We start from the raw sequence: 16,687 nt of genomic DNA on the forward strand, positions 1-16,687 counted from the left end.
AATTTTAGGGTCGTTTCTCTTTATTTGTACATCTGAAAAGTTATTTGTAAGGGAAAGAGAGAGAACACATCTGAAGTAAATCGTTTATTCTATTTTCAGACTGTGCCCAATTTTTATAACACCCTGTCAAGGACTATAGCTGAGACTGGCTCTCAGATTTTCCCTATACTATTTCAACACATTTCTTAATTTCAACCCCCTGACCTCCCGTTATGAAGAGCATGGGACCTAGAATCAGGCCTGTTTGTAAGTCTGGCAGGCTTGGGAGATTTCATTCAGGCTGAAATCACAACTTTCTGAGTTTCATTTTCCTCATCTGTAAAATGGGACACTACTGAATTGCAGGTGGTGAGGATTAAATGAAATCGGATACAATGTATGGCAGAGTGCCTGATAGTATGCTGAGAAATAAATGTCCATTTCATTATTCTTCCAACATTGAACTCTGAGATTTCAAGTTATAGAGACATGACCTTCAGGCCCAAACCTGAATCACCAACCAGAATCACCTTTTTTTTTTCATTAGTTCAAGTATACATTACATTGGTTAGACATTTATATAGTTTATGAAACGATCTTCCTGATTACTCTGCCTTCTCTCTGTCTCTACACATAGCCATTCTCTTACTGCTGTTTGCATTCCCTATGCCAAGCTCCCCATGAATCACTTCTCAACTTGCTCACCTCACTCTCCTTACTGGAGTGAGATTTTACCTGCAGTAGTGACCTGATTGGTTGGGGCTGTGGAAACTCTCATAGACTCTCAGAACTAAAACGATGAGTGGCTGAGGACTAGACATCGCGGGGACCCTCCCCTCGCCCTGGCATCTAGCTCTAGCTCGGCGGGACGCGGGTGGGGCGCGCACCTGGCACCGCCTCCCTGGGCGCCGGGCCCCCAGCAGCGCCGCGCGCAGCCGGCATTGCCTGCCCCCCGCGCCGAGCGGAAGCCGCGCCGCCGCCGTCCACGGCCCGAGGGGTCGTCGGAAGCTGCGGGCCGCTCTCTGAGATGTGACCCGGCCCTGCCACCCATGCCGGGCCCCCGACTCCCAGCGAGGGCAAAGGCCAGAAGGGCCCTGGGGCCCGGTCGCCCGGCCCTGCCGCTGCTGCTGCCACCGCTGCTGCTACTCGCGGCCGCGCCGTCGGGACTCGCAGGTAGGTGGGTCGCCCCCGGGCACTGCCAAGTTCAGGACGCGGACGCAACCGGACAGCCCAGCGTGGCCCAGCTCCGTCCCGCCCGCTGTGTTTCGCTTTTCCGCGAGCGGAGCGGGAGGCGAGGGGTCTGCGCAGGGAGCCCCAGGGAGGCACACACCAACTCACCGCCGCCTCTGATGCGCCCGGTTCTGCGTCAAGTTTGCACCACCTGGCGTTTCCCACGGTCCCTTGCGGGGGTTGCAGTGGTCTGGAGGAGGTTTGACGGTGGTCGCTCAGACTGGTACCCACAGCTCGGAGCGTGCAGTCCGTGAATGTGACCGTGCGCCATGCTCTCAGCTGCACGTCGCAGGCTCCCGACACCCGTGCGGTCTAGATTTCCTGTCTAGATTATGCTCTCCGGCCACCGCGACCTGTCGCCCTTTCACAGGAAACTCCCTGCAGCTGAGGTGATGTCTGCGCTTTAAAAAACTAAACTCCCTGAAAGGGTCTGTCTGCCCCGGAAGGGACAGGAGCTAGAAAGAGGCAGTTTTTAAAGTCGTACTCCCTCTCCTGGGCAAGTCGTTTTTTTCCTTTGAAGGTGCGACCATGTATAGATTTGTGCTCTTTGTTTTTTTGGAAATAACAAAATTTATAACTGATCCATGACATAAGGTAACTAAAGTTTTTTGGGGGTTTTGTTTTTAAGTTTAAACTCTATCAGCTGGAAACCAGTAAACCAGAATGATCTATTAACCTGATTTTTTTTCTTCTGTATTTCTGGTATAGAGAAAAAGGTTTTTTTCCTTAAGATATCTCTTTTTTAATTGATATGCATATCATATTAGTTTCAGTTGTACAACATATGATTCCACATTTGTATATATTGGGATCACCACACAGAGTTAATGCAATATTATTGATTATGGTCCCCATGCTGGACATTACATCCCTATGACTCATTTATTTTATAAGTAGAAGTTTGTATCCCTTCACCTAACTGTGCCCCTCCCAACTCCCCCACCCCTCTGGCAACCACCAATCTGTTCTCTATGAGTCAGGTTTTGTTTTGTTTGTTTGTTTTGTGTGTGTTTTTTTTTTAGATTCTACATATAAGTGAAATCACAATATTTGTCTTTATATGTCTGACTTAATTTCACTTAGCATAATATTGTCAAGGTCCATCCATGTTGTCACAAATAGCAAGATTTTATTCTTTTTTATGGCTGAGTAGTTTTCATTAAACATACACACCCCCCCACATCTTCTTTATCCATTCATTTATCAATGGACACTTAGGTTGTTTCCATATCTTGGCCATTGTAAATAATTCTGCTATAAACATAGGGACACATATATCTTTTCAAATTAGTGTTTTTGTTTTCTTCAGATAAATACCCAGAAGTGGAATTGCTGGATCATGTAGTAGTTCTATTTCTAATTTTTTAAGGAACCTCTTTACTGTTTAATAGTGGCTGCACCAATTTACATTTCCACCAATGGTGCATGAGGGTTCCATTTTCTCCACATCCTCACTAATACTTGTTATTTGTTGGCTTTTTGATAATAGACATTCTGACAGATATGAGGTGATACTCACTGAGACTTTGATTTGCATTTGCCTGGTGATTAGTGATACTGAGCTTATTTTCATGTGCCTGTTGGCCAATCGTATGTCTTCTTTGGAAAAATGTCTATTCAGATCCTCTGCCCATTTTTAAATCAGATTGTTTGGGGTTTTTTGGTTATTGAATTGTATGAATCTTTTATATATTTTCAACATTAACCTCTTATTGGATATGCAATTTGCAAATATTTTCTCCCATTCAGCAGATTGCCTTTTCACTTTGTTGATGGTTTCCTTTGGTGTGCAGAAGCTTTTTAGTTTGATGTCATTCCATTTGGTTACTTTTGCTTTGGTTTCCCTTGCCTTTAGTGACAAGTCCAAAAAATAATCACCAAAATTGATGTCAAGGAGATTACCTCCTAAGTTTTTTCCTACGAGTTTTATGGTATCAGATCTTACATTCAAGTCTCTAATCTATTTTAAATCAATTTTTGTGTATGGCGTAAGATAGTGGTCCAGTTTCATTCTTTTCCATGTGCTGTCTAGTTTTCTCAGCATTTATTGAAGAAACTATCCTTTCTCATTGTATATTCTTGGCTCCTTTGTCATAAATTAATTGACCATATATGTATGGGTTTATTTCTGGGGCTCTCTATTCTGCTCCACTGATATATCTGTTTTTATACCAATACCATGCTGTTTTGGTTACTACAACTTTATAATATATTTTGAAATCAGGAAGCATGGTGCCTCGAGCTCTGTTCTTCTTTCTCAAGGTTGCTTTGGCTATTTGGGTATTTTTTTGGTTCCATACAAATTTTAGGATTCTTTGTTCTATTTCTGTCAAAAATGTCATTGCAATTTTGATTGCATCTACAAATTGTTTTGGAAAATATGGACATTTTAAGAATGTTAATTCTTCCACTGCATGAGCATGGAATATCTTTCCATTTATTTGTGTCTCCTTTAATTTCTTTCATCAGTGTCTTATAGCTTTCGGTGTACAGATCTTTTACCTTCTTGGTTAAATTTATTCTTAGATATTTTATTCTTTTTTATTCAGTTGTTAATGGGATTGTTTACTTAAGTTCTCTTTCTGCTAGTTTATTGTTAATGTATAAAAATGCAACAGATTTTTGCATGTTAATTTTATACTAGCAACTTTACTTAATTTGTTTATTAGCTTAACACTTTTTTGGTGGCAGCTTCAGGCTTTTCTATATATAAAATTATGTCATCCACAAATAATGACAGTTTTACTTCTTCCTTTCCAATTTAGATATCCTTTATTTCTTTTGCTGTCTAATTGAACTGGCTAAGACTTCCAATACTATGTTGAATGAAAGTGATGAGAGTGGGCATCCTTGTCTTGTTCTTGACCTTAAAGGGAAAGCTTTCGGTTTTTCACTATTGAGTATAATGTTAGCTGGGTGCTTCGCATATATGGCCTTTATTATGTTGAGGTATGTTCCTTCTATACCCACTTTATTGAGAGTTTTTATCATAAATTAATGTTGAATTTTGTCTGCATCTACTGAGATGATCTATGATTTTTATCCTTTGTTTTGTTTTTCTGGTGTATACATTGATTGATTTGCAGATGTTGAATCATCCTTTTATCCCTGGAATAAATCCCATTTGGTCATAGTGTATGATCCTTTTAATGTATTGTTGAATTCAGTTTGCTAGTATTTTGTTAAGGATTTTTGCATTTATGTTCACCAGGAATATTGGCCTGTAATTGTCTTTGTGTGTGTGTGTGTGTGTTGTGTATGGTATCCTTGTCTGATTTTGGTATCAAGGCAATGCTGACCTCGTGAAATGAGTTTGGAAGAATTTCCTCCCCTTCAGCTTTTTGGCAGAATCTGAGAATGACAGGTATTAAATCTTTTTTGAATGTTCGATAGAATTCACCACTGAGACCATCTGGCCGTGGACTTTGTTGGGAATTTTTTGATTACTGATTCAATCTCCTTACTAGTAATCAGGATTCAGTCTTGGAAGATTGTATGTTTCTAGGAATTTATCCATTTCTTCTAGGTTGTCCAATTTGTTGGAGTATAAATGTTTTTAATATTCTTATGATTCTTTGTATTTCTTTGGTTACTTCTACTTTTTCATTTCTAATTTTATTTCTTCGATCCCTCTCTTATTTTCTTAGTGAGTCTATCCGAATCGTTGCTAATTCTGTTCATCTTTTCAAAGAACCAGCTCTTAGTTTCATTAATCTTTTCCATTGTCTTTTTAGTCCCTATTTCATTTATTTCTGCTCTGATCATTAGTATTTTTTTCCTTCTACTAACTTTGAGCTTTGTTTGTTCTCTTTCTAGTTCCTTTAGGTGTAAAGTTAGATTGTTTATTTGAGATTTTTCTTATTTCTTGAGATAGGCCTGTTTGTTTCACTATAAACTTCCCTCTTAGAACTGCTTTTGCTGTAGTCCATAGATTTTGGTATGTTGTATATCTATTTTCATTTGTCTCAAGGTATTTTTTTTTAATTTTTCCTTTGATTTCTTCATTAACCCATTGATTTTCAGTTGCATATTATTTAATCTCTACATATTTGTGATTTTTTCCAGTTTTCTTCTTGTAATTGATTCCTAGTTTCATACCATTGGTCAGAAAAGATGTTTAATATGATTTCAGTCTTCTTAAATTTATTGAGACTTCTTTTGTGGCCTAACATGATCTATCCTGGAGATTGTTCAATGTGCACTTGAAAAGAATGTGTATTATGCTTTCGGATGAAATGTTTTGTATATATCTATTAAGTCTGCAAGGTCTAATGTGCTGTTTAAAGTTGATGTTTCTTTTTTTTTTTTTTTGTTTCTTTATTGATTTTATGTCTGCATAATCTATTCCTCAATGTAAGTATGGTATTAAAGTCCTCTACTATTATTGTATTGTAGTCACTTTTTCCCATTATGTCTCAATATTTGCTTTATATGTTTAGTGTTCCTATATTGGGTGCATTAATACAATCAACTTTTGAACAAAATCCTCAAAATCTTTATAAAATTTCCAAAGAAGGAAAAAATAATAGAGCTCATTATGTCTCTGAATAATTGAGCCTAACCAAAGTTTTGGAGCTTTAGAATACAATCTAAATATTACTACTACATTTATGTTTATTGGAACTAGTATACTATAATTAGTACAGTAAGAGTATTTGTTGAAGTGTCTCCCCTTTGATATAAACATAGCAGCATTAGGTATTTTATTTCACTGAGAAGTCATTCCAGGACATACTTCATACACACACAAATGATTCCCATGAACTAATTAAACTTTCTTCATTTTTTTCAACTTTTTATTTTTAATTAATTTGAGTCTTACAGAAAAGTTGCAGAGATAGTAGAGTTCCAATAACTCCCTCACCTAGTTTCCCCCAGTCTTAACATCTTACTTAACCATTGTACAACGTTCAGAACCAGCAAATTAACATTGGTATGATATATTTACTAAATTGTAGACCTTGCTCAAATTTCACCCATTTTCCAACCAATGCTCTTTTTCAGGATCCAGTCCAGGATTCCACATAATGTTAGTTGTTATGTTTCCTTCATCTCTTCCAATCTATGACAGTTCTTCAGCTTTTCTTTGCTTTCATGTCCTTGACACTTTTGAAGAGTTTTGGTCACCTCTTCCTTAGAATGTCCCACCTCTTCCTTAGAATGTCCCTCGGTTTGGGTTTATTTGATGTTTCCTCATGAATACCATGCAAATTACGTTATTTTTGCGTCATATCAAAAGATTCGTAATATCAATATACTTTCTTATTGGTGATGTTACCCTTGGTTAAGGTGGTGTCTGGAGGGTTCCCTACTGTATAGTTAATATTTTTTACTTTGTGTCTAATAAATATCTTGTAGAAAATACTTTGAGATCATGCAAATATCCTGTTTCTCCTCAAAATTACACCCACTAATTTTAGTATCCTTCAGCAGATATCGATCACAATAACTATTATGCCAAATGGTGATTTTTAATTTTTCTCTTTCCTTCTCCATTTATTAATTGGAATTCTGTTGCAAGGAAGAGCTGTCAACTTCTCCCCCACTTATTTATTTATTTGTTTAAATATATCAATATGGACTCAAAAACATTTACTTTATTCTTTGAGTCATAATCTAATACAATTATTGTTATATTTGCTGCTCAAATTATTCCAGCTTTGGCCACTTAAATCTCATTTAGTTTGGCTCCTATGTCCTTTCAACAAGATCCATTCTTTTTGAGCACCTCATTGCTTTTTAACTTATCTTGTATTTTCCCTTCCCAGGCCTGGAATCAACCACTTCCCAAGGAACTTTAGGTCCTTCTACAAGAGAATAGTATTTGGAACCAAATCTGGGTGCTGGGGAAACTCGTTTCTATTGGAATGTTGTTTCAGGGCTCTCTCAATGGACAGAGCTAACCCAGTCATCCACACACATCTGTATGTCTGTATTTATGCATATATATATATATATATATATATAAAATATGATGAGCTTACACTAATACCTCTGATTCCAATCCAACAGTACAGAGTTCACATTAGCCTTCTTTTCTTTATTTGTAGCTTCTTTCTCCGACAGTGAGAAACCCAAATATCACATGTACAATAGATTTACCTATTTGTTCAATTTTAGTATAGTTTCAGACTTGCTAACCCATGTTCCTATGAGAAGTACGTTTACTATCTAGATGATAACACTTATATACAGTTCTTTGGCCTTTAGCGTTACAATATCCTGTCAAGATACCATTGACCAAAGGTACTTAGATTAGTCCTTTTTTTCCCTCACAGCCTTTATTGTAGTTATGTTATCCATTTGCAATATGGTTAGATTCATTTGTTTCAATTGGGGTTCCCCCACATTGTTTTTAATTGTTGGTTGATTTAGAAGTATTTGAAGAGTGTGTAAAACATTACTATGGTTTAAGAGTCAGAGCTGTACAAAAATGGTACACGCAGATGCTCCCTCCTCATCCCTATGACTTAGTAGAATAGATCTACGCCACCTTCCATAGGTAACCAGCCTTCTTAGTTTCTGGTTTATCCTTCCTGTGTTTATTTTGCACCAATTAGCAGATATGTGTGTGTGTGTGTGTGTGTGTGTGTGTGTGTGTGTGTGTGTTTCATATCTCCATTCTTTCTTACATGAAACATAGCATATAAGGATAGTCTTTTGCACTTTGCTTTTTATTAACAAGATAGTTCTTTTCTGCTTCACAAATCAGAAGTCCTCAAAGGTAGGCCCTGACCATATTAGCCAAACTCATTTCAAAACTAAATTATTTCCAATTTTTCTTCATGGCATGAAAACACCTTGTTTTAAACATACCATATGCTAATAGTCAAGAACCCAGGTCTAAATCTGGGTTCTTTACTGCAGCTAATGCAAGATTTGCCTACTCAAATGGTTTTTTTTTTTTCATCAGACAAGCTTGTCATTTGTTTTCATCTGTTAATCAAAGAATTGCTTTATTAATACAAAAACACATATATACAAACTATAAAGTGCTAAGAAATTTAAATATCTAAGTCATAGCAAACAGGGGACAGTTCAACATCTAAGATCAACACAATTCTTGAAGGAGTCTGCACCAGATTAGAGTCCCATGGTAGAGAGGGCATCTTCAGAAGTGAGGGGGTGGGGGTGGGGCCTGGGTGTAACAGCTTTTCAAGTTCCCTCTCCTCATCAAGGATAATGAGAGGCAACCCATTCAAGAGGAGGTGTGCAATCTGGTATTCCTCAGGCAGGCTGAAACTCTCAAAATCTAGAGGATTAGAAGGAAAGAATGTTTTGCTTTCTAGATAGGTATTATTCAAGACAGACAGTTTTTTGCTTTAACAGTCTTCTTGGTCAATTTTTTGTCAGAGAAGGTTATCTGTTTTTGTTTGAAGGGTCCATTCCTCTTTACAGCCTCCTCCGGTTTCTTTCCCATTGCTTTGGAGCAGACATGAGATGATTTCTTGCGTATATAAGTTTGTATGGCCTCTCCATGTATAGCTTGAGGCCCATCCCTAGTATGTTTGGAAAGCATTACATAACCCACGATCCAAGCATGCAACTGTAGGTATCACCAGCCTCACTCTTCAGAATGTACAATCCTACTGCTTATAACTTTTATTTAGCTTCCCGTAGAATATTCAGGAAAGACAATATTTGCTCCCTAGAGAACAATGAAGGAGATGAGTTACTTAAGGGAGGAGGCGTGATGGAACGAGGTGGTAGGGTAGGGATGAGAGGGGAGCCACATTTCTCTGAGCGTTGCATACCTTTTTATACAGCTCTGACTCTTGGAACCATAGGTAGGGCACATATTTTCCATTTATGCATAGACTTTGGAAAAGACAGACAATAGGAAGCTGGAATTATTAAAGCTAAAAAAATTAATACTTTAGTATAAGCATTTCAACATAAAGCATTAACTATTTTTATAATATTTTTAATAAAACGGCATATCTATGTGTTGCCTTTTTTAGTGCTTGACATAGTACTTTTCACAAAATATTACTCAGTAAATTTGCAATTTTCATTAAAATCACCTTTCATTATAGGCTTTATATTTTTATAATGACTTTCAACTTGAATCTTTCTATTCAACATACAATTTTACCAGGTACCATTCACATGTTTACCTCCATGATGATAAAGAAAAGGTAGCATAAATTTTAATAAGCAAAATTATTTTATCCATTTAATTATAATATTATACTTATGCTCTGATTGTGATGTTCTGACAGCAATTTTACTTTTACTTTTTCTTGGTCCACATTTATGATTATTTGACACAAATCCAATAAGTGAATTAAATCACCATAATCAATTACATATAAAGTTGACGAACAAGAGAATTTTAGAAAAAAATGAATGCTGGCTGGAGAGATTAAAATTAAATATTTTCTCTGCTTTATCTTTCAAAATTCCTTTTGATGTGGAAACTCGGGGTTAAAGTCCCATCCAACTGCTACTCTCTTGAATCTCTTCCCTATTCCTTCTAAGTCATTACCTACCACGTTAGTTTCCTAAGGCTGCCATAACAAAGTACCACAAACTGGGTAGCTTAAAATAGCATATATTTACTGTGTCACAGTTCTGGAGGCTAGATGTGTGAAATCAGGATGTTGGCAGGGTTGACTTCTGAGGGCCGTGAGGGAGCATCTGTTCTAGGCCTCTCTCTCCTAGCTTGCCGGCCATCTTTGGCATTCCTTGGCTTGTTGATTGTCTTTCCAATCCTCTGCCTTCACATGGTTTTCTTTCCATCTCCTCACGTAATCTTCCCTCTGCACATGTCTCTTTTTGTCCAAATTTCCCCTTTTTATAAGTAACCTGTCATATTGGATTAGGACCCACCCTAATGACCTCCTTTTAACTTGATTACCTATAGAGACCCAATGCTTATTAAGGTTATTTTATGAGATACTGGGGGTTAGGATTTAACATATTTCTTTTGAGGGACAAAATTGAATTCATAATACCTACCATACCCTCAAAGACTTGGACGATAGGGAGCAGGATCCATGGGTTTGGCTTCTAACGTAGAGAAAAACTCCCTTTTCAGCCCTACGCAGCAGTTCTCCTCCCTAGCCTGTCTGCGTCCACTGCCAAAGGGAAACTTTCGCATCACTGTCATACCTGAAAGGCTCCCCTGAGAAGGTTGAGGGCAAAGCTGAGGTCTTCTTTTATACTTTTCATAACGTGAACATAAGAGGGAGCCACCGTTTTGCAATATATACAAATACTGAATCATTATGTTGTATACCTGAAGCTAATATAATGTTATATGCCAATTATACCTCAGTAAGAAAATCAAAAGTGAGAAAGCCATCAGTGGGTGTGTAAAAAGACAGTGACATTTAAATTTCTTCAGCAGAGGGGCTCACTCTCCTCAGATCTGTGCCTCCTGCCTCTGCTTCTCTGAGGGGCACTTGCAATTGCAAAATCCTTACTCTTGCTCCAACAAGGACCATTTTCATACTCAAGGCTAACTATCCAGATAATTCCAAGCCAGCCCTCCTCCATTTTAGATTAAAATATATATGTTGCAAAAGGTCCACTAAACTATTAAATACTAACCTTGTTGTTTTAAAAATTGACTCATAGTTTTTAAGTGCAAAATATATTACACGAGTTCAGGAGCAAAAAACTCAGGGAAATGAAGTATTTGAGGTAATCAGATTTGATGAAAAAGAATTACCTTAATCCCTCATGCATCTATTCTGAGTTTTCAAAAGTTAAAATATAATTTGACTTAATGCCATTTTTAAGTAACCTTCCTTTGAGGATTTATTCATTCATTCATTCATTCATTCAATCAATCATTTATACCTTTCAGGAACTGTCCTAAGCATAGAGGTGAATAAGAAAATAAGGCCTTTTCCTTCATGAAGCCTTTAGTCTCAGATAGGTTATTACATTAAAGTATAAATGCCAGAATTGAGGAAACCAAGCTTCTTTAGAAGCACAGAACAAAGCAACTGATCTAATTTAAGAGTTAGCCAGGGCTTCCTATAAAAAGGGTACTTTACCCTTATAAGCATTGCCAGTATATGTATATTTATATATGTATGTATCGATATATAACTATCCTATATACATAACTATATATGTATATACATATATAAATGTACATATAAAAACATCACATTCACTCTACTTGAGAAGATACATTAGAAAAGAACTGAGATGTCCGAGTAAATGTGTTACTATGAATAAATACTTCAAATGCTTTTTTTAGGAAAAAACTATAAATTCAACAGTCATAGATAAGTTGCCATCTATAATATGTGAAATAATTATGATTCAATATAAATTCAGGTATTTTTCATTTAAGATCTTAGCAAGAAAATAATGCTGACTCCTGCTCTAAGTATATTTCTATCTATAAATTAATTATCAGGTAGTTAATATTCTTTTTTAATACCTACATTTCTTTCTTTATAAAACTACAAATCAATAAGTAGAACAACAATAAATAGCAAAATCCCATGAAAAGGATGACTTTTCTGAGGGTGGTATTACCAAGTGGGTAGGAGTTAGGAGGTCTGTAGCTGTAGGCAGCCTGACCTCAAGGTCATTGGCATCCTCAACAAGTTACTGTGGTCTGCGGCTCTTTGCAATACTGAAAAAAACCACAATAATTATCAAAAAGCACAAATGTTACAGCTGTGGTTTTCTAAGATAGAGCTGGTGTCTTACATGCTATTTCCCACTTCCTGAGTCGACAGTCTTTTGAAGGCTCTGTTAGCTTTAATGAGCAAGAGCAAAAGGAATGTTTTAATTGATCCATTCTCTAAGTTGTTCCTGGAGAAGTTCCAGTATTGCCATTACCTTTGCCTCTTCTTTGTGGGTGGCCTCTTCATTGTTCTGCTTTTACCTTGACCAGTGTATTTTTAATATCCCTGTGGCAAGATCAGTACCTCAAAGAGCTGATCTTCAGTGAGGTCTATACGGAACCCCTGTTCATTTTATTGCATTTAGTCACACACCTTTATCATGGTATAATTCAACCCTGAAGATGTCTGATCCTTGTCCTGGTCACCCTCAAAACATCAAAGCATCTACTTGTCACTAAAGAGGAAAGTTAGCCTATTGAAAAATATTTCATCTTTCTGAAAGTATTTTTGATAGCTACTGTACACTTTCATCTTCATCTTGTTTGATTAGAAAGTCTAAAAGCACACTATCAACCTCATTTGCCTCAAAATTTCAATCAACAATGAACAGAGGTAAATACTATTAATTACTTCCACTAAATAATTATTTTTAAGCCTCTTCCTTTTTCTGTTAATTTTTTTTCTCACATCTTATGGATTTCCTCTTTGAAAATTTCAAATGATGGAGCTATTAATGGAAGAATTACATTGCTTCTGTGAGGATAAAAAGAAGTACTAGTTGTGAATATGATTTGAAGAATAAAGTGGATGAAGTATGTTGATGTTTAATAAATACCCATTGATTAACTTGGAGTTCCCAACAGCTATTCTTTCCAATACCTTAGTGGTCCCAAATGATTTGTCTTTGAGTCTGTTCTTTCTTTTATCTTTTCCTTGCTGAAGCAAGTTATCAAGTAGTAGAGACTAATCCACATTCAAATCCACTTTTCCACGGTTACTATGACTTTTATTACTATCAATCAAGATGCTTTGGAGATTGCAACACGTGGAGAAAATCAAGCCACTGCCTTTAATAAGCTAATTTCCAAAAGGGAAGGGAAGGGAAAACATTCATACAAGCGATAATGAGGGTAGTAGGACTGGTTTTCTAACAAACAATGGGGCTGTCATATGCAAATTAAGAATGGCATCTTCAAAATAGGTATTTTAGAAGGCTATGCATAAAAATCTCACAACAACATATTTCTTAAACTTTTCTTCCGAGTTTCGTGTAGAGCTTGGTATACCTTGGTCAGAATAACCCATTAAGTAGCAAACCTTCATCTTCAGTATGTGAATTTAATTTCAAAAGCATGCAAAGGCACTTCCAACAAACGTGGGTAGTAAAGCTGGGAAATGCTATGTTGGACAAAAACAAGGTGTGACTGTAAAATAATGAGATGGAACTTTTTGCATGTTAGCTACCTCTGAAGATAATTGCAGCTGAAAGGAAGTGTGCCTCAGGTTCCATGAGCTGAGCAGTAGCATGAGAATAATCATAAACGTTCCCAAGGGAACTACTTGGAAGATGTACACTCTTTTTGATGGGTAAACTCCAATATAATTATTTCAAAAAGTAGTCTCTAAAGTTCTACTTGCTATCAAGCACCAACAGCAATATTCAAAGACATGTTTAAGCACATAGATTTACTTACTGAGGTGTGGCTATAAAGAAATAACACTGCTTTTTCTCTATGATTTATGCATCGCTCATCAGAAATAACACTGCTTTTTCTCTATGACTTATGCATCACAATCCGTCAACATATGCCAATGTAACCTGCCAGGTATATGCATGTTTATATAAACATTGATGGATTGTGTCCCAGATTGAGAAAACATCTTCCCCATAAGCACAGGGCCTTCTGGGTGTTTCTGTCCTCTATTACCCTATGCTAGTACCTATCAGTTTCTATTTCTAGCATATAGTCGGTGCCCAGTAACTTTTTGTCAAATGCATGATGTTACTATGTACAGTTAGTTCCACCAGGTAAAGCTTCAGTGAAGAAGAAAATATTACAGTTTTCCTCATTGAATTTCTTATATCTTTCCTTAGAAGCAATCATCTGTAATATGCAAAATTTATAATGATCATACAATCCCTTCTTCCCACGTCACTTTTTTTGGAGCATCTCCTGAGGGTAGGAGGTGAGTATCCCACTTAGAAAGAACCCTGTAATAGTCAGAATCCTGGGCTCAAGCATCCACCAAATAGCTGAATAAACACAGGCAAGTCATTCAGCCTCTCTGGGCCTCTGTCTATTCAAAGCTAAAATTATAATAGTAACTGCAGAGGACAATACTGAGCTAATAATTATTGAGCTCTTTCTTCATGCCAGGCACTGTTCTAGGAGCTCCGTATAAAGAATCCTATTTAATCTTCTCTACCAATCTATGAGGCAGATAGTATTATTGTGCCTTAATTTCTTCATTTTTAAAATTTAACAATAATAATATCTGCCTCATAAATTTGTAATAAATTGCTTACAGGCACAAAGCTTGTAAGTGTTAGATCAGGAAGAAGGCCCCAGGATGGCTCTAGAACTCTTATTCTTAGAACTTCTCTCTGACCTGCTCACATTAGTGATTATTAAGAGCCAATGAGATAGGGCAGGTGGCAGTGCCCCTTATAAATGTAATATTTATGTATTTGTAAATGTATATAAATATTATTATAAAGAAACTGAAGCAGCATACACATACAGCAGTGAGTGAGTAAAGAAATAACAGACATGATAGTGCGGTTAAAAAAGAAAATCGAGTTCAAAGTAACTGATGTTAATACCAAACCATGCTCTGTCCTTAATAGAAGACATTTATCTTTTCTCAAGTAAACAATTCCTGAATCACATTTTAAGTTCTATTTAGATGACTTTTTAAAGGCACCTGATATATAATTAAGGGGGAGAGGAGGAGAGAGGAGTTCATATTTTTCAAGAGAAATAGGTTATAACTTGAAACAAAAGGAAATATGGCTTTCCTTTCAGCATGAGAACAATACTTAAAATAATCTGTTTGAAGGCAACCATACTGTTTGGCTCTCCTTTGGTGGTGGTCAGGATGAGTTATTTATAACTTTTGCTTCCTGAAATTGGTTAATCACCCTCTGGGACTTCTTGTACATCAAATCTTTTTAACCTCATTCCCTGTAATAGAAAACTCATTCAGGAGGTGATTTTTTTTTTCTTTTTCTTTTTCTTATTTTGGGGGAGCGGGGGGAAGGGGTTGGTGGTTCTTACACCATATTAAGGTATTTTCCTATTTCAAAAGACACTTGAAATATATAGTAACCATTTGCTGTGAGCTACTATTTCTTCATTAAAAAGCATCAGTTGAGTATCTTATGATGGTGCTAATACCCTGTGTATAATGTAAGTTTACCAAGGTGATTTTAAGCCATCAAGGTTTGGTGATTCAGGCTGTTCCACTCTCATGCAGATGCTCATGCGAATCTGGGTCCTAACCTGATTTCATGATTTATGTGAGACCAACTAGTCCTTGGTTATTTCAGTTCAAAAGCATTTATTTGCCAGCCACTAGGGATATAAATACTCTTTATAAGACATGGTGCCCGACATCAAACAGCTTACAGCCTAGTGATTCCTTCACTCTGCTCCAGCTTTTGAAGGACAGAGGGTCTGGCAGGCTGGAGATTTTCTCTGTGCAAGGCTGGGCAGGGCTTCCTCTATGCTGAGGCTTCTCTAGTTATTCATGAGCTTCAAATACTTGAATAGCCCCAAGAGAGAAGGCCCCAGAAGTCTGGTTGTTTGCCTCACCAGTGGATGAACACATCATCCATAACGACAAAGTTGGAATGCTTCAGCCCTCTAAAAGAGAAGTTGGGTAACCACGAGACTGATTACCCTGGCTCTTTGTGAATTCACTCTGAGAACTTCAGTGCTTTTTATTGGTCTTCATCAGGCACTAATTTATTAAAAGCATTTAGGCTTTTCCCACAGTATAATGAAATGGAAATACATTTTACTATCAGGCATATAATTAAAACTGCAACATACTTAGATGATGACCTTAGCATTAATTTTGAGGCCATTATGAAAATGTCACGTAGCATTTCACTATATCTGTATACAAGGTAATTCTTGGGAGCAATGTAACAGCTGCACATTATAAAATTCTACTAAAGAAGTTTTCATAGATTTACCCATTTCTCATGCCATTTATCTATTTTCTTTCTACTAGAAAGAACCTGAGAACAGACACAAGACTTCTCCCTGTGGTGCTATAACATAGATGAAGTTGAACTAGAAGGCTTTCCCAAAGGCCAAGACATAACAAAAGGGAAATAAACACTGAGAGGGTATACAAATCTAAATGATGTGGCGTATAAGATACAGCTAATTATTGGAAGGTCATTATTGGAAGGTCATCTAGTGAATACCTCCTTGCAGACTCTGGACAGCTTTGTTATGGCAGAGGCCATCTTAAATACCCACAATTCAATAGGGCAACATCAAGTGTCCCTCTATTGCTCAAAGCCCACACTCTGGTTGACATAGTACATGTGGAAGAATTGCACAAGGAGAGGACAGATCAGACCGTGAAGAATCTTATGTACCAAACTAAAGTTGTAATGGTATAGCACTCCCAGAAATAAAACTATATACATCAATCCAACAGTTTACAATTTTGGAGTTGAAATCAATGGACCCTCAGAGAATCAGAGCTATATTTCCAGGCCATGAATCTGTGTGAGCAAAATGCTTTTGTTACCTATAAGCTGGCACATGACTCCTGATATCAATGTGGGCGTGACATATTTTCACTTTGGTGTTGATTATCTTATCAGTACTGGCAAGTTAGAAAAGTAGCTTACCTCAGTTGGA

The 16,687-nt window shown here is 37.0% G+C and overlaps 1 protein-coding gene across 3 annotated transcripts in view; it reads left to right on the top strand.

Moving 5' to 3' along the window:
* The first annotated feature begins 901 nt into the window (after positions 1-901).
* The window catches only part of IL20RA (interleukin 20 receptor subunit alpha), a 34,886-nt gene continuing 19,100 nt past the window's right edge, over positions 902-16,687 (top strand). Inside the window, exons 1-2 of one of the 3 annotated variants that reach the window (XM_039878990.1) lie at positions 1,022-1,152; positions 13,900-13,991. In XM_039878990.1, coding sequence (XP_039734924.1) covers positions 13,931-13,991 — 61 coding nt within the window. In that variant the 5' untranslated portion in view covers positions 1,022-1,152; positions 13,900-13,930. Of the gene's footprint in view, positions 1,153-13,899; positions 13,992-16,687 lie in introns of all 3 variants that reach the window. The other 2 variants (XM_039878988.1, XM_039878989.1) reach the window with 2 other exon arrangements.

Source organism: Pteropus medius, unplaced genomic scaffold, assembly GCF_902729225.1.
Source record: "Pteropus medius unplaced genomic scaffold, Ma_sr-lr_union100, whole genome shotgun sequence".
Taxonomy (NCBI): domain Eukaryota; kingdom Metazoa; phylum Chordata; class Mammalia; order Chiroptera; family Pteropodidae; genus Pteropus; species Pteropus medius.